General features: G+C 53.9%; 1 protein-coding gene across 3 annotated transcripts; it reads right to left on the minus strand.

The window, feature by feature from the left end:
• Window positions 1-1,983: 1,983 nt before the first annotated feature.
• Window positions 1,984-20,966, minus strand: KCNH6 (potassium voltage-gated channel subfamily H member 6). Of its 3 annotated transcripts, none has more exons than XM_036341506.1 (14): window positions 20,891-20,966; window positions 19,810-20,040; window positions 15,949-16,110; window positions 15,642-15,847; window positions 14,644-15,069; window positions 13,223-13,377; window positions 12,978-13,063; window positions 10,324-10,523; window positions 9,474-9,726; window positions 6,320-6,513; window positions 4,708-4,792; window positions 3,980-4,148; window positions 3,103-3,286; window positions 1,984-3,019 (listed from the first exon to the last, which is right to left on the minus strand). In XM_036341506.1, the coding sequence occupies exons 1-14, from the start codon at window positions 20,964-20,966 to the stop codon at window positions 2,726-2,728; spliced, it is 2,721 nt and encodes a 906-aa protein (XP_036197399.1). In that variant the 3' UTR covers window positions 1,984-2,725. The 3 variants fall into 3 exon arrangements, with proteins under 3 accessions (XP_036197399.1, XP_036197397.1, XP_036197398.1); XM_036341504.1 differs by adding an exon at window positions 4,261-4,362 and having other exon boundaries at window positions 4,702-4,792; window positions 12,978-13,377; XM_036341505.1 differs by having other exon boundaries at window positions 12,978-13,377.
• Window positions 20,967-22,117: the final 1,151 nt, after the last annotated feature.

Genomic DNA, 22,117 nt, shown 5'->3' on the forward strand with positions numbered 1-22,117 from the left:
GCTTTTGGAACCTCCTCGCTATTGGTGCAAATGTTTGTCTTTCCAATTACTTGTCCCACTTAATCCCAGGGGGCAGGCTCTTCCTCAGTCCCAAAGGTCATTGGCTGACAAAGATGTCAGTCAGAGAGATAACAGCGCAGTGCGGGTGAATGGGGGCGTGGGTGGCCTAGAGGCGAGAGTGTGGAGCTCCAGGCTTCCAAGGTCTAGGCCAAGTCTCTGAGAACGAAACCTCTAGTGTGACCTCCTTTGGCTTCCACTCTGCAGCTGCTATTCCGAGCGGCTTCTCTACTCTGTCGAGTGAAAATTAAAATGCTGCCTTAGGCGAGGGCCTGCTCGCCTGCTGCATCTGGCCTGGCAGTCTGTCCGGCGAGCCAAACGGGAAGCACTTTCTCTCCTCACTCCTGCGAACGCCCCTTTAAACCGGGAGGGGAGCGGACCCGCCGCGTGCAGACCGACCCGCCGGGTTTCTCGGGGCCGGGCCGTATGCAGTCAGGCCTTCCCGTCCATCTAGAAATGCTAGGAATTCTAGGGCTGGTTTTCATAAGGCAGCTTTCCGACCAGCGTGGCTCTATAAGTTTTTTAGGTTCCTTACCATCCCTTTTCCGCCTCAGATCCCCAAGCAAAAGCTAAGCAAGCTCTACATTTATGTGTCCTGAGTTTGAAATGGAGAAGGGTCCAGAGCTTTGTCATTTAAATGGTTTCGGATTCTTTGCTTTCAGCAAAATTAAAGAAGGATTATATTGACTTGTAATGTATCACTAAATACAGTTTTTAATAGTAAATGTGACTGTTATCAGACAACTCAGAAAGAATTCAAGGAACTGAGTGACACCGCTATATGTAACAAACCCCCTACAGTCCGATCCTTTATGGGAACAAGTTTTCTCTGTGCTTAAGTTTTGTGTTTTTATTAAAGGAAAGAAAAATAGGTACAAAATTGTTGCTGAACCTTGTCTTATTCTAATTTTTTAAAAAATGGTATTCATCCACACATGAACTGAGAGGAAAGAGATGCATTTCCAATAAAATTTCAGTTTTTATAAAAATTTAATATATATTTATGTTGTTTTGAACAACTCTGTACTAATAAGTGTAACCCTTAAAGCCTTAGTAATGTTATAAAAATTAATCTTAAAATTTCAATGTATACTATATATTTTCAATTTACATATCTGTTGCAAATAGTTATGATGAGATTATGAATAATAGACTTTAAAGCAGGATAATAAATTATATGTAGTATAAACTGAGAAGAAGAGAATGGAATTATGAGAAAAAAATAAATGATGTTAAAGAAGTGCTTGTTCTAGTGTTTTTAAAATGAATGATGTTGGCTCACAAATCGCTATGCTATTTGGATCAAAATGGATCCATAGCAATAAAACAGCTTATAAAGTGTCAATATAATCAGCACACTGGAAATTACATCCTTTACAACTGTTTAAACTTAATAATGAAATACTTCACATGTCAACTTAAAAATGTGCAAAGAGGCAAATACATTTTCAAATTCTTTTAGGGAATAATGGAGCAAAGAGGACTGAAGACCAGTGACCAGGTACAGTCCATTTCAGTGGGGTAGTTAACTGTGCATATTCTCAAGCCAAACCATTTGGGTTGAAATTACATCCTTCTTTTCCTCTATTGTGGACAAGATTCCTTTTTATTATTATTATTATTGTAGTATAATTTTATACATAAAAGTGCACATATTCTCACAACACATGCATGTAACCAGCACCTAGACAGGAAGCAGCATGGTACCAAAAGTCCAGTCGTGCTTGTGTAAGTTTTCTGTCTCTCTGTTTTTGATCCCACGTCTCTAAAATGGGGAGAATAACAGTGACCCCTTAGGGTTTTTGAGAGGATTAAATAAACTAATATCTGAAGGCAGTCAGCACAGTACGCTGAACAGGGTGACTGTTATGAAAGTGTTGGCTGTTGTCATGATTCCCAATGGCCACCAAGCCAGTACCTCTCACTCCCCTTCACCCCACCCTGGCTAAGAGCTCCATGGTTCAAGGGCTCCTGGGTCCAGCAGAGCCACCTTCAAGTCCCCAACACATAGCTCTTTGTGAGAAGGGCTTGGAGAAGACAACCGAGTCATTGTAGTCATGGCAGAGTCCAGGACATAATCACCCTCAGGTAAGTTACACACCCAGCCCAAGGTGAAATGTGCAGACTTTATTAGCTGTGATACACTCCACCATCCGCTAGAGTCCCAGAGGTCATCACAAAGCCATCAGGGACTGAGCCACTGAGGGTGAGAGCACTGTGCCCTGATGTGTCCACTGCAGAGGACACTTGCCTATCCAGCCAGGGCACAGGCTCTCACAGGGGAGGTCTGACCAATTTGGGGTGCTGGGCTAAAAGGCAGTGGATAGTTGTGAGTCAGGAGGTGATTTCACTGGGCCCAGAGCAAGGCTCTCACACAGAAGATCAGAAACTTGTCTTTTCCTCACTGACCCCACTCCCTGTAAGCTAACTCTACACCCAAGGTGCTGGCCCCTCCTTCAGGCTTGCTATCTAAACAGAGGCCTGGAGGCTGGGACAAATCCTGAGCCTCCTCCCTTCTGCCATCTTGGGTCACCTGGGTTAGCGGTTTGTAGCTACTCAAAGAGAATGATTTTCAGAGGTCCGTCTTGGCAGCTCTCTGCCTCCCTCAACTCCTTCACTCTCACCTCACCCACCGTCAATCCCCTTATGGTGTCTTTTGTCTTGGGGTTCAGTGGTTCCAACTCCCTGCAAATCCAGGATCTGAGCCATGTCTTGGGAACTCCAGCTGCTTGGGGACAGAGTCGAGGTATTCCGGGAGGGAGGGGAAGCGGGGACCACAGACGAGTCCCTGTACCTCCAGGGGATGCAGAGGTGAGTCCAGGGATGACAGGAGCCCCTCAGGATGCTCCAGTTCAGAGGACAGTGTCAGAGTTTTGTCCATGGCCATGGCCCGGTGAGGCATCCTGGAGGAGGCGTTCCTGTGCTTCGGCTCACGTAGGTCCAAGTCACCACAGCTTGGGGCCTGAGAAGGGCAAGAAAGAAGGGGTGGGGGAAGGAATGCAGCAGCCTCCAGGCAAACCCCTGGGGAACACCTCACCTGCTCACCTGTGCAGGGGGCAGGCCACCCTGGGGCAGCCTTGTTCCTGGACTCTGAGTCGCTGAGGCCACAGGAAACAAGGCCAGGTCATGAGGTGACGCTCCCAGAATATAGCCAGTGTGGCCCTGGGGCAGGGGCTGCTGAAGGAGCTGCAGGATGCGGCTGAGGTCTGAGGACAGGCGGGATTCCAGCCTGCCAAACAGGACAGAACGCCACAGTCAGGGTCAAGATCAGGGCCAGAGTTGGGGTTAGGGTTGGCAGTTCAGGACCTGCGGACAGCTCCCAATTTGGTAGCCTACATGCAGTTCCTGCCGCTTGGAGAGGCAGCCTGGGGCCTATCTGAAGCCATTTCCTTGCTACAGTCCATAGCCTCTGCCCAAAGTCCCCTAGCACATCCCTGACTTTGAAAATAAGTGACCAGGTGCCGTCTGCATGTCATTTGGTCTTCATCAAGAAGCTTTGATGTGGGTATTCTGAACGGGCAAACTGAGGCACAGAGTGATTAAGTAACTTGCCCACACTCTTGCTGGTAAGAGGCAGAGTCAGCATTTGAACCCAGGATTGTGCTGCCCCTAAGCCCTAATTCTGCCACCACAGCTCCGTTATCCACAGGCCACACCCCTTTCCCAAGGGCCCTTGAAGTTTGTTTCTGCAGGAAGTTATGCCTCTCCCTCAAGAAAGCTTCCTTGACATGTTCCAGGGTTTGCTGGGACAAGCCATCTAAGGAATTGTGCTTACAGGCCTGCTGTTAAATGGGATTGGCCATTCTGAAACTTACAGGACATCCCGTGAGGTTCCTGAACCACCAGGAGGGGGCATCCGTGCCTCACCTGCTGCTGGGCTTGCTCTCCGAAGCCACCAGAACCTGGCCTGCACGGCACTCACCGGTTCATCTGGGCCTGGAGTTGCTCTAGCCTGGGGCCCAGCTCCCGGGACCAGCAGTCTGGGTCTCCCTGAGAGTCTGGAGGGCTGTGCCTTGGCCTTTGGGGCACTTGCTGTAGCAGCTCAGGCCAGAGGCCAGATGCATCTGAGAGGCTCAGGGAAGGGGCTGTCCCTGCAGGAGGCAAAGGAAAGCCTGAACTTGGTTTAGCTGGTTCCGCACCTGAGCCTATGCCCCTCCCCTACCTGCAATGGGAACACAGGGCGGGAGGAGTGGCTCTTCTCACCTGCATGCCTAGGAGTATGAGGTTCTGTCTCCATAGAAGTCTGGTATCCATGACCCATAAGGCTGTAGCCCTGGGAGGGGGCCTGGGGCCCAGCTTTGGGGGCTGGCTGGGTGGGGACATCCAGCCCTGGCCTCACTGTCCAGGAAGCTAAAACCTAGTGGTTTCTCTGGAGCCTTGCTGGGGAATCCCAGAGGCATGGCCAGTATTCCCCTTCTTGTGACAGCACTAGGCACCCAGCTAGCCCTCACCCAGGCTCTGAGGACATGGAGAGGAAGGGTGAGAGGGCCTCCAGTGCAGAGCCTAGGGAGGGAGCCCCTCTCCACTCATCCAGGGTTTGGGGAGGCCTCTCCTCGAGGAAGCAGGATGAAAGGACTGTGAAGGCTCAGGAGGCTGGCTGGGGCTTTGTGCTGGGGGAGGCAGACACTGGTGGAGACTGGCTTTGCTCACCTGACTGGTCGTCACTGAGGAAGAAGCCTTGGTGGTCCTGATTGCCTGGAGCCTGTTGGGGTGATGACTGGAGACCCCCGTCTGCCTTGTGGGGAACAAGAGCATCAAGTAACAGGGACCAAAGCTGGGACAGGGCCTCTTGGTTCTCCCTTGCCCCTCCCCCCCTCCCCTTGCCCCCTGTGGCCCTTGTGACAACTAGGTGAGAAAGTGGTGACAGGTGGCGGGGCTCTCCCATAATACTCCAGGCAGCTTCCTGTAGGCTCCCTCCTGCCTGGGTGGGCAGGGGATGAACAGGGGCTTAGAGGCATGCAGACCCCCAGAGTCTTGGGAAAGGCTACTTTGAGCATCCTGATTTTTTTGCAGGGGATGTGAGGAGGAGGCAGGGGAGCTGTTCTTCCAATCCTCCCTTTCCATGCTCCCGCCCTCAGCATGGCCAATGGGAGTCTCCTTTGAGGAGACTTGGCCTGGAACCCCCAGTCCAGGAGGTGTCCTCAGCAACACCCTCGGCAGCCCACCCTTCTGGTACCTCCACTTAGGGCCACCCTAGGGGCCTGCAGATGCTCATAGAGACCACATCACTCTTGCCCTGGTATCCAGCCACTGAGCACTTGGGCCAGCTAATGTCTCCTAGTGGCTGGGGCCCCCAAGGCAGGGCCTTACAAGGTATCTCCTGGACAGATCAGATGGGAAGGGGAGAGACTGGGGAAGAGCAGAGGGCACTAGGTGGGGAGGGTTGTACTTAGTAAGAAAACCTGTCTCAGCACTACAACCTCCATCCTGGGTGTGGGGTCTGGGCCAGCAGAGCCCCTCCTCCTGAGGCTGGGGTGTTATGTTGGGAGAGAAGGGGCTCAGAGCCGGGGCCTCAGCCACTGTTGCCCCTGACAAGCACGCCTGCCACCTCCTTCCCACTAGCTGATCCCAGACCCCTGCCTCCATGCATTCTTGTCTGGCCATCCCACTCCTTGGCAACCCTGCACACCCTCGTGACTTCCTTGGTTATGTAGCCGCGTGGCTCTTTATTTTCCTGGCTTGTTTAATCTCCTCCACTGAGTGATAAGCTTGAGAGGAGGGACAGCTCCCTCACTCTTTACACCCCAGGATCTGGCACCAGGAGCCCCTGGACGGCACACACTCTCCCTCTCAGCTTGGTACAAAGGGCAGGCAAAGCCTGGGCTCGGGAGTGGCACAAACCTGACTCCACAGTTTGGCTCTGCCATTGACTGTATGTATGGCTTACTGTGGGGCTGAATGGCTTTGGTCAGTGTATCCTCTCTGGCCCTCAGTTTCCTCATCTGGGAAATGGGGATAATAACAGCATTTGCAAGAAAAGGGATTAAGTGAGATAATGTAAAAGAAGCCCAGCACTTAGCACATAGAAGGTGCTCAATAACTGGGACCTATCATCATATTTAGCATTATGCAGGCCATGGTAGGCACAGAAGAAATCATGGTAAAGAACACAGCATGGTTTGAAAGAAAAGGCGGTGTTCAGATGGGTCCCCCAGGCCAAGCAGGCCAAGCTCCCAGCAGGCTGCCTGGGCATTATCTGTTACCAGCTGGCCAAGGGCCACCCCCCCCCCCCCCCATCCGGGCCCACCCAGCCCAGACTCACGTCCCGAAGGTTGAAGGTGACTTCCAGCTTACTCCAGAAGCTGTCCGCGAAGGCAGGGTACATGTCCAGCACCTCCAGCAGGTCTGCCCGCTGGATCTTGTGCAGGTCGCAGTAGGTCAGGGCCCGCACGTCTGCATTGGATTTGCCCGGCTGGGCGTGGAGGCTAACAGGCTCCCCAAAGATGTCATTCTTTCCTGTCAGCCAGAGAGGCGGGGGTTTCTCTAGGATCTGGCTCCAAACTCTCTTCTAAGGCTCTTCCCTGAGGGCCCCTTGTCCATGACCTCTCTCTCACCCCAGGGATTCTGCCAGGGGGGTCGGCTGCTCAGGATCAAGCTCTGGGGACAAGGCTGGATGTCCTGGCTGGGGATGAGGAGTGTGCCCTTACCTTGTCCTTTGAACTCTGCAGAGACACCCCCCCTTCCAGAATGTGGGTGCTCCAGCTGTCTCTGGATCCTCCGGGCCTCCCTCTATCAGAATGCCCCCTCCTAGTTCCACATGCTTTGGGACTGCCCTACCCCCAGCCTGAGGGTCAGTGGGCAGTAAAGGACACTAAAGGCTCCCTGCTCAACCTCTTCCCCTCTCCGCAGCCTGCTGCAGTGACGTAAGAGTGCAGGGAGTCCAAGGCCAGGAGCACCTAGCCCCCAGCGCAGGGCCTGATGCTTCTGTCTCTTTGTGTTCCCACTCCCCATTGTGGGGACAGGTAACCAGTATGACACTGGCAGAGGAAGCCCGGGAAGTCACTTCCCCTCTTTGGACCCCAGTGTCCACATGTCTAAAATGGGTATAACCATATCTCCCCTGTCTACCCCCCGGGGCTGTCCAGAGGAGCAGATGTGATGCTTGAGAAAGTACCTTGAATAGCAAGAGGCAATTCAAGGCATTGGTACCGACAGATGTCACAGGATGGACATGGGCTGATACTTGGGGCATGTGATGAGGGTATTGGGCCCTCCTGGTGTCAGGTACAGTGCTGGCCATGGGATGTAAACATGAATAAGATGCTGTCCCACCCTCACATCCCCATGAGATAGGCACGTAAGCAAGAACTAGTTTACAGAATGATCTTTGACCTTAGAACAGGGAAGAGCCAAGAGCTATGGGCCGTAGAAGAGGGAGGGGCTCATTCTACTAGGAGTGGTTGGGGAGCAGGGAGGAGGGGGGCTTACAGAGGAACTGAAGTGGGGGCTGGGTTGTGAGAATTGACGAGGACTGGGCCCCAAGGAGAAAGGCAATCTGGAAGAAAAACAGTGTGTGGTCAGTGCTACAGTCAGGGCTGGGGGCAGAGAGCCCAGGGCTGGGTGCTGACTGCTTTGATGTCTGAGCTCCCTGCAGGAAAGTCCAGCCCCTTCAGTCTGGTCATGCTGTAACAAGGGTCACAGACACAGGTGGATGGAGGCCAGGACATGTCCCCCAAGAGAACAAGATCAAAGGTCATTCACGAAAGAGGAGGATAGAAGGGACTTGCCAGGATTACCTATGAAACCCGGGATCTTGAAATCTGGGCAACATTATAAAGCGATGGTTTTCTAGTAGATGAGGGATTATGATCTAAAGTCCATTTCCACTCAGGACAAAATGAGAGTTCACGTCTCTGACTGAAACTTAGATTGGACTGGCTTCTTAATTATTAATAATAATTATTATCCCTCCCACACACACGGTGCTTCTAAAATAGGCTGGCAGTGAGGGAAGGTCTCAGAGAGGAGCCTGTGCTTGAGCTCAGCCTTGAAGAGTGACCAGAGCCTGCCAGGCAGGGGTGCAAGGTAGGTGCCCCAAGAGGAGCTGCAGCACTTGCAAAGGCAGGGATGTGTGACCGACAGGCAGCTTTAGAGAGTGACAAGTAGCTTGCATGGCTGGAACCGGAAGTACCAGGGGGAGGGTGGCAGGACTTAGGGTAGCTAGACTGTGCCCACAGGTATCCACTCTTGTCCTGTGAGCCAGGGGGACCCGTGGAAGATTTTGAACAGAAGAGGAATATGCACAGATGTGAATTTCAGGTCACTGGCAGGAGGTGGAAGATGGAGGGTGGGAGTAGACCAGATGCAGGAACATGGGAAAGGAGCTCCGGACACCTGTCCAGGAAGGACACTATGAGGGCTAGGCCCAGGCAGGGACAAGGAGACGCGTGTGGGACAGAGAGGGAGACAGAGGGGCTCTGTGGCTGCCTGGATGATGGGGGCAGGAAGGTCTCTGGCTCAGGCAATGGGTGGTTCACAGTGACGGGGATGCCAAAGGAGCTGCTTCTGAGGGCAGATGGAGATTTCAGGTTGAGATATGTTGTTTGCTCTGCCTCAGGAATAGAAAGGTGGCCGTGCCCAGAAAGGAATGGAATATTCTGGTCTAAGGAGAGATTGGGGCTAGGACAGAGTTCTGGGAGTGCTTGTGGCACAGATGGAGGTTGAGACCCTGGGAGCAAGGAGCTGGCCCAGGTGAGAGTGTAGGATGAGAAGACACCAGAGCCCCACGCGTGGTGGACACCAGCTGAGGGCAGACCAGAGGGGAAGGAGTGGGCATAGGGGGCCTGCCCAGGGGTGCTGGAGGAGGGCCGGGCCATGGAGACCAAGGGAGGGCAAGGCTGACGTCCTGGTCAGGGACTTGGGGTGGCTGAATTTGGGGGAGGGGAGGCGAGGAAGATGAGAAAGAGAGAACCCTGTGAGGCTCAGAAACGTGAAGTGACCTGCCCCAGGTCACATGGACACAGCTGGTAACGGGCAGAGGCTGTGCCTCACATCTGCCCCCACCCAGTGCTCATATCCTTCCTCCAAAGTCCAGCTTTCCCTGTAGTTGTGCCGAATCACACCGAAGACCCCTCCCCTCCACCCATGACAAACCCTCACCCTCTCACCCTGTGCTCCCCCAAAGTGAAAGATGGTAGGAGCCTGCCTGCCTGGACTTCTGAGCCAGACATATTGCCCTGGAATCCCTGCTTGGCCACTTACCAGCATGATCTCTCTGAGCCTCAACTTCCCTATCAGGAAAGTGGGCCTATGGCAGAGGTTCGTTTTAAGGATTCAGCGAGCCGGGGATAAAGCTCTCTGGCACACGCTCAGCACATGCTGGTCATAAAAGGTGCCACCACCATCACCAATAATGGAGTGGTCCAGGCAGGACATCTCCAGCCCCCACCCCACCCCACCCTTCCCGCCTGACCCACCTAGGATGGCCACGACCACGTCCTGGCGCAGGATCTCGATGGAGCCGCGGGAGATGAAGTAGAGCGTGGAGAGCACGTCTCCGAAGTGCACCAGTGTGTCCCCAGGTGGCGCGTGCGACGTCTTGAACTTGACGGCCAGTGCGCGCAGGCAGCCCTTGCTAGCGCCCCGGAAGGCGGGGCAGTGCTGCAGCAGCGCGCGGTGCAGGTGCAGGCAGATGTCGGCCTGCAGGTACTCGGGGAAGCCCTTCAGCACCTGCGAGACGAGGTGGGAGGGGTGGGGCTGAGGGAGCGGACAGGGAAGGCTTTGGGAGGCGCCCTGAGCCCGGGACCTTGTCTCCCCCATTAGCAAGAGTGGGACTTGTCCTAGCTGGTTTGGCTCAGTGGATAGAGAGTGAGCCTGAAGGGTCCTGGGTTCCATTCCTGTCAAGGGCACATGCCTGAGTTGTGGGATCGATCCCCAGTAGGGGGCGTGCAAGAGGCAGCCTATCAATGATTCTTTCTCATCATTGATGTTTCTATCTCGTTTTTCCTCTCCCTTCCTTTCTGAAATAAAATATATATATTAAAAAGAGCCCTTAGCCAGTTTGGCTCAGTGGACTGAAGTGTTGACCTGTGGACTGAAGGGTCCCAGGTTCGATTCTGGTCAAAGGCTCATGCCTGGGTTTCAGGCTCAGTCCCCAATTGGGGGTGTGCAGGAGGCAGCCGATCAATGGATATGTCTCATCATTGATGTTTCTATCTCTCTTTTTCCCTCTTCCTTACTCTCTGAAATAAACATTTTTTTTTTTTTTAAAGAGGGGGACTTGAGTTGGGTCGCCCATCCCACCCCGGGCAGTGCAGCCGGGCTCACCGCGTTCATGTCGATGCCATTGGTGTAGGACCAGGCGTGCTGGAAGTACTCTTCCAGGCGCTGCCGCAGCGGGTTGGGGATCTGGTGGAAGCGAATGAACTCCTTGACTCGCAGCATCTGCGTGTGGTAGCGGGCAGTGCCCGAGTACAGGCGTTGGATGATGGCGGACACGTTGCCAAAGATGCTGGCATACATGAGGGCTGGGGCGGGGAGCCGGGGGTTCGGGGAGTGAGCTCCTCTGCATCCCCACCAGGCCACCCCACCCCAGGGCCTGCTTCAAGCCTCCCTCTTCCTCTGTCCAGGACTGAGTCAGAAGTGGCCAGACACAAGAATAGGCATATAGATCAATGGAATAGAATAGAGAGCCCAGAAATCGGCCCGAACCAATATGCTCAATTAATATTTGACAAAGGAGGCAAGAACATACAATGGAGCCAAGATAGTCTCTTCAATAAATGGTGCTGGGAAAATTGGACAGATATATGCAAGAAAATGAAACTAGACCACCAACTTACACCATACACAAAAATAAACTCAAAATGGATAAAGGACTTAAATGTACGACAGGAAACCATAAAAATTCTAGAAGAATCCAAAGGCAACAAAATCTCAGACATATGCCGAAGCAATTTCTTCACTGATACAGCTCCTAGGGCACTTGAAACGAAAGAGAAAATGAACAAATGGGACTACATCAAAATAAAAAGCTTCTGCACAGCAAAAGAAACCATCAACCAAACAACAAGAAAACCCACTGTGTGGGAAAACATATTTGCCAATCTCATATCTGATAAGGGCCTAATCTCCAAAATTTATAGGGAACTCATACAACTTAACAAAAGGAAGATAAACAATCCAATCAAAAAATGGGCAAAGGACCTAAATAGACACCTTTCAAAAGAGGACATTCAGAAAGCCAAGAGACATATGAAAACATGCTCAAAGTCACTAATCATCCGAGAGATGCAAATCAAAACAACAATGAGGTACCATCTCACACCTGTCAGACTGGCTATCATCAACAAATCAACAAACGACAAGTGCTGGAGAGGATGTGGAGAAAAAGGAACACTTGTGCACTGCTGGTGGGAATGCAGACTGGTGCAGCCACTATGGAAGACAGTATGGAGTTTCCTTAAAAAACTGAAAATGGAACTCCCATTTGACCCTGTGATCCCACTTCTAGGAATATATCCCAAGAAACCAGAAACACCAATCAGAAAGGATATATGCACCCCTATGTTCATAGCAGCACAATTCACCATAGCTAAGATCTGGAAACAGCCTAAGTGCCCATCAGTAGATGAATGGATTAGAAAACTGTGGTACATCTACACGATGGAATACTATGCTGCTCTAAAAAGGAAGGAACTCTTACCATTTGCAACGTCATGGATGGAACTGGAGAGCATTATGCTAAGTGAAATAAGCCAGTCAATGAAGGAAAAATACCACATGATCTCACTCATTCATGGATAATAGAGACCATTATAAACTTTTGAACAATAATAGATACAGAGGCAGAGCTGCCTCAAACAGATTGTCAAACTGCAGCAGGAAGGCCGGGGAGGGTTGCGGGGCAGGAGGTAGGGGGGTAAGAGATCAACTAAAGGACTTGTATGCATGCATAGAAGCATAACCAGTGGACATAAGACATTGGGGGATAGGGGAGGCTAGGGGACGGTCTAGGGCGGGGGGATAAAATGGACACATATGTAATACCCTTTGTAATACTTTAAGCAATAAAAAAAAAAAAAAAAAAGAATCAAAAAAAAAAAAAAAAAAAAAAAAAGAAGTGGCCAGAACAGCACGAGGGCAGCTGGGGGACAGAGGTCCCTGGGCTCCCTGCCCTCCTCCCTCTGCCCTCTGCCTCTTGGCATCTTCCTGGGCCCAGAGGCCAAACTCCTGAGAGAAAGAACTAGGGCAATGGAATTTTTTAGTTCAAATTTGCTTTCTCACTCAGCTGTAAAAGTATAATAAAGGGAAAACTCTTGGTCTTGTTTTCATCCTTTTTTTCCCTTTCTTGTTTTTGTTTTTCTGGGCTTTCACATCTCTAAATACTCTGAACATGACAACTTCATCTACGTGTAAAATCCCACAGTGCCTCTCACATTCCTAGGCCGGGCGTCTTGGGAAGCCGGCAGCACAGCGCAGAGCCTGAGCACACACAGCCCCGGGAAGGGCCCCGGGACTGGAACTGGGTCCCTGGGTATCCCCTGGCAGGTGAGGACCTTTGGTTTCTTGGTCTGTAAACTGGGTTCATAATATGGCCCTTATGTGGGTAGCGATTGGAACGGAATGTGGGCCTTGGATAAGCATGTAGGAAAGTGCCTGGCAGGTCTGCTTCATAGGCATGAGACCTGTGCTAAGAAGGGCCCCACATTTGGTTTAATTTTCTGCTGTCATTGTCTTGAAATCGTAATATTTTTTTAAGGAAAGGCTCTCCATTTTCATTTTGCACTGGGCCCTGCACACAGCGAGGGCTGCAGGGTGTTAAATTCTGTGTATACTTGGTGCATACACGCAACGTTTCACTGCGCTGTATGCTTAGGCTCCGCTTACCACACACATTGTTACCATGGGCTGTTACGTCTCACTACAAAACTAAAAATCAAACTCTACGGGTAAGGCCCGGGGCATGAGGTGGCACTCACAGCCGATGAGCATGACGCAGATGGAGAAGACCTTCTCTGAGTTGGTGTTGGGGGAGACGTTGCCGAAGCCCACGCTGGTGAGGCTGCTGAAGGTGAAGTAGAGGGCAGTGACATACTTGTCCTGCACCGAGGGGCCTGAGGCAGGGTCGCTGACATTGTAGCGCTTGCCAAGCTGCACGCCCAGGCTGTCCAGCCACCCGATCTTGGGCTGCAGGTAGGGCCGCTCCACGTTGCCGATGGCATACCAAATGCAGGCCAGCCAGTGCGCGATGAGCGCAAAGGTGCACATGAGCAGGAAGAGCACGGCTGCCCCGTACTCAGAGTAGCGGTCCAGCTTCCTGGCCACGCGCACCAGCCGCAGCAGCCGAGCAGTCTTCAGCAGCCCAATCAGGGTTGTGGTCTGGAGGGGCAGGGAGGGGCCATGGGGCTAGCGGTCAGCCCTTGAAAGTCTGAGCTCAGGACCACATATGGTCACGTAGTCATTCAACAAACACTCATGAAAAACCTGCTTGGGGCCAGGCTCTTGGCAGTGGGACACAGAGTGGGACCTTAAGGAGCTCAAAAGCAGTGTTACAGTTACTGGGGCAGAAACCCAGGGAGAGCACAGAGGAAGGAGAGGTCAAGTCTGCAGGAGCAGAGCAGGGAGGCTGCACAGATAAGGTGACACATGAGCTGAGTTTTGATAGATGAGGCTGGGCCTCCAGGCAGATAGGAGGGAGAGGGGAAGGGCATTCCAGGCTCAGGGAGCAGCAAGAGCAAAGGCCTAGAAGTGGGAAATCAAGAGTGGTGTTGCAGCCGGGAGCTTAGTGAGGAAGATGGCAGAGTCTAGAGAAATGAGCCTGGAAGATGGGCAAGGGCTGTTCCTGTGGGCCTGAGGTTCCAGAAGGAGAGTGGCTTTTATCCCAAGCCACTGGGTAGCCACTTAAGGTTCTGAGGACAGGGCCAGATAAGGAACAGGGTCATCTGAGTGATCTGAAACTCTCTCTGGCTTCTTTGTGGAAGGAGTATGGCTGGCGGGTGTGGGGCTGGGGCAGACATGGGTAAGAAGGCCACTCAGTGTCCAGGCAGGGGCTGTGGGTAGAGAGGAGGGGAGAGGATTTGGGGAAAGATTTTCGGGAATGGTGGGCATGGGAGCAGGGAGTCATGACGGACAGCCCCTGCTGCACAGGCTGGGGTGATTGGGGGGTGGGGTGGGGTGGGTGGGTGTGTGACCAGAACACAAAAGGCAGAGCTAATTGGAGTGGAAAGCTGATCCCGAAGAGGCGGGGGAAAGGACAGAGTGGGACTAGAAAATGCCCTCACATCAGCTATGGGAAGTGGAGTTGGCACAGTGGAGGGGCTCAGGGGGTGAGGAGGGGTCAGGCTGCATTAAGGAGCAGCTTGCATATTCCCTTTCTAACTCCAAGATGAGTGTGGTTTAGAAGTCAGCGTGAGAACCTGGGACTACAGAAATGCCCATCCCAGAAGGGGCTGAATTGTGGAGCACAGGGAGGCCACCCAGGCCTGGGGCACAGCCTCGGTGGTCCTTTTCCAGGGCTGGGAGATGACAGGAGATGTCTGCCCCCTTCCCACCTCCACTTGCTTTGGCAAAGGTGCCCAGTGCCAGGTACTCTCTGCGGCCAGGGCTGTGAGGCCAGGGGGGCCCCAGGGCTGCAGGTTCACTCACCTCATCAGAGCCAGTGCGGAAGATGAGCAGGTCGAAGGGGATGGCTGCCACCATGTCAATGAGGAACCAGCCCTTGAAGTAGTGGACGGCGATGCGGCGGGGGTGGCTGACCACCTCATCGTTGGTGTTGACATAGGTGGTGCGGAAGTTGATGACAATGTCCACGACAAACATGATGTCCACGATGAGGTCCACCACGGTGAGTGGACTGCAGGTGTAGCTGCAGTCCCCGCGCTGAGACTCATCCTGGTCGCTGAGCAGGAAGGCGGCTGAGTAGGGTGTGAAGACGGCCGTGTAGATGACCAGCAGCAGGATGAGCCAGTCCCATACGGCCTTGAAGGGGCTGTAGTGCAGGAGGGTCCCGCGGTGGATGCGTGGCGCCTGCAACTTATACTCTGGCAGCACATCTGCACCCAGGGACAGGACCTGGAGTGGGGGCCATGGGGTGGTCAGTGGGGCAGCTGCTGCTGGCGAGATGGGTCTGGGGGCGGTGAAGATGTAGGGGTGATGCCTGGGAAGGCCCTGTGGAGCCTGGACCAGTGAAGACCTTCCCTGGGGCCAGCTCCTTCCATGGAAAGAGCCGAATTTGAGGTGTGTAGCTAGTCTGGGGCCTGGACAGGTCCTGAGGACCAGGGAACCTTGACTACTTTTTTTTTTTTTTTTAATATATCTTATTGATTTCTTACAGAGAGGAAGGGAGAGGGATAGAGAGTTAGAAACATCGATGAGAGAGAAACATCGATCAGCTGCCTCCTGCACACTCCCTATTGGGTATGTGCCTGCAACCAAGGTACATGCCCTTGACCGGAATCGAACCTGGGACCCTTGAGTTCCCAGGCCGACGCTCTATCCATTGAGCCAAACCAGTTAGGGCTTGACTACTTCTCATATAGCCTAGGCGGGGGTTGGTTATTGCATGCAGCTGAGCCCTCTCCACTCTGCCCCTCCCACCCTCACGGCCCAGCACAACCCGGTCTGCCTTGCCCTGCAGGCCAAACCTGGGTGACCTTCTCCGTGACATTCTGGGTCCGCTCCACCACCTTGTGGGGTGCGATGATCTCAATTTCCGTGGTGGAGCCTGAGCGGTGCTTCTCCAGGTTGAACTCCACAAAGTTGAGTGTGAACTGCGGAATTTGGCTGATGGTCCTGTACTTGACCCTGCCCGTGCCAGGCCCCTGTGTACCGGGCCTGCCGTGAGAGCCCTCTGAAAGCAGGGCCAGGGTCAGAGCAGCCAGGGTCAGGGACCAGCTGCTCTACTTGGTGCCCCCACTCACCCCTCCCTCCACCACCTGCACCCCTCCTCACCGGAGCCCAGGTAGCTCTGGGACAACAGGCGCTGGGACAGGCTGCGGCTCCCGCTCTTGGCCAGGAGCTGGGCCAGATCCTCAAAGTTGAGAATGAACATGATGACGGCTCCGTCCTCATTCTTCACGGGCACCACGTCCACCAGGCAGCGGAAACTGGAGGCTGCAAACACCATGGGGGTGTCACTAAAGGGGTCCTCTCCTGCGGGAACCTGGCCAGGGGAAACTAGGAAGGGGGCTGGGTAAAAGTAAAATTAAGGGCAGCCACAGGGTGAGCAGGCCTAGATGAGTGTTGGTGATGCTACAGGGCAGAGGTGGGGAGAGCAGCTAAGCTGCTGATTAGGAGATAATGTAGCATCAGGTCCAAGTCTGTGCTCAGGCCTCAGCTCAGGGCTTAACCTTGAGGTTTGCTTCTGCTGTAATTAAAGCAGAGCAGATGGGGGTGGATTAAGTGGGAAGGTGGGTTGGGCATTCTACCTCATGAAGCTCTGGCTGGCCCTGGGTTCAGCTCCCATGTTCCCAGCCCACAAAGCTGACATGGAGGGATCTTATCATTGACTGAGCCAGTGGGCCCATTAGGTTCAGTCTCCGTGGTGGAGCCCAGTGGGTTTTTGTGGGGAGGCAGAGACCCCAATTCTGCAGATGAGGGCCTGGGTTCTGAGAAACTGACCTGCTGGGGCTGGGAGGAGACATGGAGCAGGGATCCCTGAACTCTCAGTGCACAACAGCTTGGAGAGGGGCGGGGCTTGTCTGGGATGGGGATGTTTGAGTGAAGGCCAGGCTGCTGCTCCAGGCCTGGAAGTGGAGCAGAGCTTCAAGGCAGAGGCGCTGGGACTGGGGAGCGGGCAGGGCAGTGAATGGCCTAGGGTATGGAGAAGGAGAGAGATGGCAGTGTGGGGACAGGACAGGCCCCTCCTGCCACTCTCTCCACCCTTCTGGGCAGCCCAGCCCCAGCCGTTTGCCTCACTGTTCCTTATTTTGCTATACTATAGGGTCTTGCTCCCCTGCCTCCGTAGGTGGATGGAACAGAACAAGCTAAAATTGCCTTTGGGCTGGGTGAGTGGGTGGACACCTGGTGTGCCTGCTCTCCATAGTACCTGGTGGTCCTATGTCCCTCAACTCAAACCATTGGGGGTGTCAGGCCCAAAGGGCAGGATTCTAAAGGGCACAGGCCTCAGGTAAACATGCAAGTCAGAAGAGGGAGCTGCCCAGGTTTGGGTCTGTCTCATTTGCCAGCGGCCAGCAGCTGTCCCAGGTGTTGTTTGTTTATGGAGTGAATGAATGTATATGTAAATGTGAGGGGGTGGGAGGTTGGCTGGCAGGAATATTGCTACTTTGGGGTCGACTAGAATCACTCTTCTCCTGGCTCCCCATTTAGCGCTCACTTCCCTTGGTATCTCCTCACAGCCATCAGCACGGGGTACAGCTGAGCTGTCTCCATCCTCCCTCCCACGTTCCTCCCTGGAAGCAGGAATCTCCTGGATCAGATTCCCAGACTCCCAGGCACCAGGCAGTCATCTGCCAGCTGCTGTACTGGGCCCCAGGGGAGACATCCACACCAAGGCAAGGCCACCCACCTGCCTCTGTGACCCCCTCCTGGGGCCACAGTGCTGTAGGCCTGCCTCCCAGGCCAGGGCCTGGCACTACTGTCAGCCCAGGGCATGTGAGTCACGGGCACTGAGAGGAAGTCAGCATTAGGATGCCCCTTAGCAGGATTGTAAGATGTATTTAATATGATTTTTTAAAAAGGTCATGTGGTCAGAGTGGACCATAAGGTAAACAAATCATCCGAGAACCACATCCTTCCTTTAGGCTAATGCAGACTGAGCAGCTCCCTTTTCTGGGCTCCCTTTTTGGGCCAATTTCAGGCAGGTCCAGGTGGTCAAAGACTTGGACTACAGGACAGGAAAGGGCTTGCAGTAGAAGTGGGAATAGACTGGCATTTGGGGGCATCAGGTATATAATTTTCCATTTTCCCCTGGGGTCCACTTTCATGGGTATCAGTATGAACGTGAATATGTGGGTGAGTGCATGCCGGGGTCCCTTCTGATATAAGTGGAGGATTCTGAAGACCTAAGTTCTAACCTCAGAGGGCCAAGGCCTGGCCTTGACCTCTGCCCCTGCCCAATCACATGCCAAGTGCTGAGGAGACCCTAAGAATCCTGATCTGACTTCTCCAGGTGTCTAGAATCAGCCCTCACCCCTCTGGGGCCAAGGTAGAGCTCTGGGGTTAAGGAGAGGGACAGAGAAGGACCTGTTGTTCCCCCTCATTTCCTACTGTCCCATCCTGTTCTTCCAGGACCCTTCTCACTCCCCTGACTGTCACCTCCTCCCTGCAATGACATGAGGAGGTGAGATCACAGCTTTTTAAAATATTCTGACTTCATTAACCCTGTGAGTGCCGCCACACTAAGCCAGATAGATTCTTCCTAGTCACCTAATCTCTACCTCTGCATTCACTTGGGTGGCAACAGCAGGAGAAAGCCACAGGGACAGCCAGGACCTGCCCAAGAAGCACCCTGGAAGCACTTACACACACACACACACACACACACACACACACATGCACTCACACACGTGTTCACATTCACGCTATACCCGTGCTCCACACACACACACACCTGGCCCCTGGAACTTAAGCTTCAGTCCTGCTCAGTTCCCATCCAGAGGTGCCTGACCTGTGTCTGCACTCAGATGGCCCTCATGACTCTCCCCAAAGTCCTGCCTCTGAGCACAGAGGCAGTTGGGGCCCTTCCTCCCCTCTTGGGATTACTCAGCACAGAGATATCTCTAGAAAAGGATCCAAAGACCTGGAATCCAGCCCCAGGTTGGACCTGGAATCCAGCCCCAGGTTGGACCCCAGCAGTAGGATTCTCGTCAAGTCCCTTCTTTTTCTTAAGCCTCAGTTTCTTCATCCATGAAGTGAAAGGATTTACCTAAGCCAGTGGTTCCCAAATTTAGGAGAACATTCGAACCACCAGGGGGATTTTTCCAAATATGCCTGTTTGGGCCTCACCTCACTTCTGAGTCAGCCTCTCTCTAGGGAAGGTGTGTTTTGGAAAACAAGCCCCAGGTAATTTTGATGCAGAACCAGCTGAGTGTGTGTGTGTGTGTGGGGGGGGGGGGGGGGGGGGGGGGGGGGGGGTGGGGAGAGGCACCGGTCCAGGTAATTTCAAAGGGACTTTTATGATGCTAGTTCCCACCCATCTACTCCCCCCCCCCCCCCCCCGCCCCATGCTTCATCCAATAGAACCTCAGAGGTCCTGGGGAGGGCTTCAAAGGCCTGCAGAAGTCTTCATCATCAGGCCCTGCCCTATGCTTCTGTTCTGCTTGCAGTAAATTTGGCAGTGACATCCCAAACTCAATGAGCCTCCAGGTCAGGCCAATCTCCGGACCTTCTCTTTCCAAGGAGCCAGGGCTGGTGAGCCAGACCCACCCCTCTTTCCCATCCAGCAGCCACCAGGCCTTACTTGGCCACAGAGGCCTTGACTCCTCCCCTAATCCCCAGAGCAGACAGAGATGAGGGAAAGTTAATTTCCATCCCAGTTGCCTGACAGCTGGGGCTGACAGTGACAGAGTGGACAGCCAGGAGACTGGGGACATGGGGGAGGGATGGTGGAGTGGGAGGCTCTGCCCAGAACCAGGACCAGTCAGTGGCTCAGCCTGAAGTGCTGTTTCTGAAAAGGACCTCTAAAGGCATCACCTCCAATGCCCATCACTTCCCCACACAGATGAGGAAACTGAGGCCCAGACAGGAAACAAGATTTATCCAGGCCCTTAGTCCTGGGGTCAGTGCCCTCCCCATGGCCACTCTGGCAGAACAAGAGAGGGATCAAGAGCCTATGGCCCGAGGGCTCCTCACCATCCTTGCGGTAGTAGAGGATGTCCACCTTGCACTCCTCAGCCCCCAGCAGGGCCTGCGCCAGGCGGGTCATGGCACTGCGTGGGGTATTGGGGCCGGTGAGGAAGTCACAGGTGCATGGTCGCTGCATCACCTCCACTCGGGAGTAGCCAAAGAGTTCACAGAAGCCATCGTTGCAGTAAATGATGGCGCAGTTCTCCATCTGAGCATTGGCGATCAGGAACTTTCGACCTGGGATGGGAGAGGGGAGGGGGGAAGCCCATGGCAACCAGAATTGGGTGGCAGGGAGGGAAAAATTATAGGGACTCTTGGCAGCAGTGGGGGAGGGGTGGGTGGGTATCTAGATGGGGGAGCAGAGCAGTGACCAGAATGAGGGAAGGAGAGGTCAGGCCTGAGAAGGGCGAGAAAACCAAGGAGGCCCGAGTCATGGGGGTGCCTGAGAGTAATGGGGGGAGGGTGTCAGAATCAGGGAGCAGAACAGTGACCTGAAAAGTGGGGGAAGGAAAGTCAGTCCTGGGGATTGTGGGAAGACCAGGGCAATAATGGGGTCCGTGAAGTGGGAGGGAGGCCTAAGTCTTCCTGGAGACAATGGAGAGGGCCAGGAAGAGGGAGCAAGGGTGTGACCTGGGGGTCAGACCTGGGGGAGCTCCTAGAAAGACCAGGGAGGGCCAGGGTCAGGCGGTGAAGAGGAGAATGTCAAGGAAACCTCTGGAGGAAGTGGGTGTGTGCAGGGGTGAGTGTGTGTGTGTGTGTGTGTGTGTGTGTGTGTGTGTAAAGAGGCGGAAGCTGGGCATTGATAGAAGGGAAGGTCAGGGCTTGGGGGGCAAGAAAATAACTCAGTGGGGGTGGGGCGGCGGGTGCTGTGCGCTGACACTCGTGCTCCAGAAGAGAAGAGGACAGACATTGAGGTAAGTGGGGCCGCTGGAGAAGATGGTGTGGGGGGACATTAAAGTAAAGGATTTTGCATTCAGCATCCGGTATCCCCCACCCTGCTCCACTCAAAGTTAGCAGAGCGGTCCGACTGCCCCTGCCACGGAAACAGAACTCCAGATCGTCCCCCCAGCCCGACGCACACACTCACTCTGGCCCTCGAACTTGCGGATGATGGTGTCCAGGTAAGTATTTTGGGGCGCGACGTGGCCCCTGCGGATCGGCATCTTCTGGCCGTGGCCTCTGCCCGGAGCCACCAGAACCTCGGCTCCCGGCGCCTTCGCCTGTCCTCACTCTCAGCGGCGCCGCCCCCGAGGAGGGCCGCGGGCCTCCGTGCCCCGCCCGGCCTCCTGCAGCTCCCGTACGCTACCCGCCCTGACCCTCCCTCCCCGGCGGGAGGCTCGCCGCGCCTCCTCCCCTCCGCGCCCGCCCGGGAGCTGTCCGCGCCGCGGTGCTGAAAGGAGCCCGAGGCAGCGGCGGGGGCAACTTCTCCCGGACTCCACGGGGCAGGGGCGGGGCCATGACTCCTAGGGGGCGGAGCCGGGCGGGAATCCGGCTCCGGGAATGGGGCAGGGCTTCTTTGAGGACCTTCTGCTCTTGTTCCAGTGGCCAGTGACCTCAGCCCCTCTAGGAACCTCTCATGACACCAAAGGGCAGTAGGGAGTTGCCTTGCTGGGGCGAGACTCTCAGGCAGGGAAAGGGGCGGGCAGAACAGGTTGTTAGAGGCCACAGATGGTCTGGGCCAGATCCTGGCAACGGTGCAGTTAGAACTCTTGCCTGCCGTTGCTGTGCCCTCCAACTGACCCCCAGTGCCCATGCAGAACTCCTAGTGGCAAGCCCACCTAAGACCTGGTCCTGGGGGAATGGGGTAGGAGCACATCTGAAGGGTACAAGAAATATGCAATTTAGGTGCTTTCTTCAGAGGCCTGAGGGCTCTTAGCATACAGGCGCTGCTTGTGAGGAGAGCAGATTTAAAACCACCTATTAGCAAGTAACCACTGATAAAAGTGTCTGGGTACCCATTGAAAAGGAGTACACTAGAAGAAGATGGGGTGAGGTTTATTGAAAGAGTCTTCTTAGAAAGGAGGGAGAGAAAGGGACCGCTGTTCCCTGAGCATCTTGGCAGGCTTAGAGCTTTGACGAGGGTCCAATGACCAGTTTTGAGGCAGGCCTTGGAGGGCAAGCATTCAAATGGCAAAGGCTGATGTTACAATCGGTGCAAAGGGGCTGAGAGAGGTGAGGTTAGAGAAAAGGGGAACTGATAAAGACCCTCAGATGGCATTTTGGTGAACATTTAGCTTTAATTGATGGACAACCAAGTTCTTACATCGTTAGACATGAAGGAAATGTTTCAGTGAAATAAACTGCAACAAATGGG

This window comes from Myotis myotis, unplaced genomic scaffold (genome assembly GCF_014108235.1).
Source record: "Myotis myotis isolate mMyoMyo1 unplaced genomic scaffold, mMyoMyo1.p scaffold_m19_p_17, whole genome shotgun sequence".
Lineage (NCBI taxonomy): Eukaryota > Metazoa > Chordata > Mammalia > Chiroptera > Vespertilionidae > Myotis > Myotis myotis.

What these genes read in the sequence shown, in the direction of transcription:
- KCNH6 (XM_036341504.1), bottom strand. Translation starts at nt 20,966, where the DNA reads ATGCCGATCCGCAGGGGCCACGTCGCGCCCCAAAATACTTACCTGGAC. An exon ending in CCTCTACTACCGCAAGGATG is followed by an intron (nt 16,111 to 19,809) that starts GTGAGGAGCCCT and finishes TGGTGTTTGCAG; the next exon opens with CCTCCAGTTTCCGCTGCCTG. An exon ending in GTGGCCTGCCCCCTGCACAG is followed by an intron (nt 3,020 to 3,102) that starts GTGAGCAGGTGA and finishes TGCCCTTCTCAG; the next exon opens with GCCCCAAGCTGTGGTGACTT.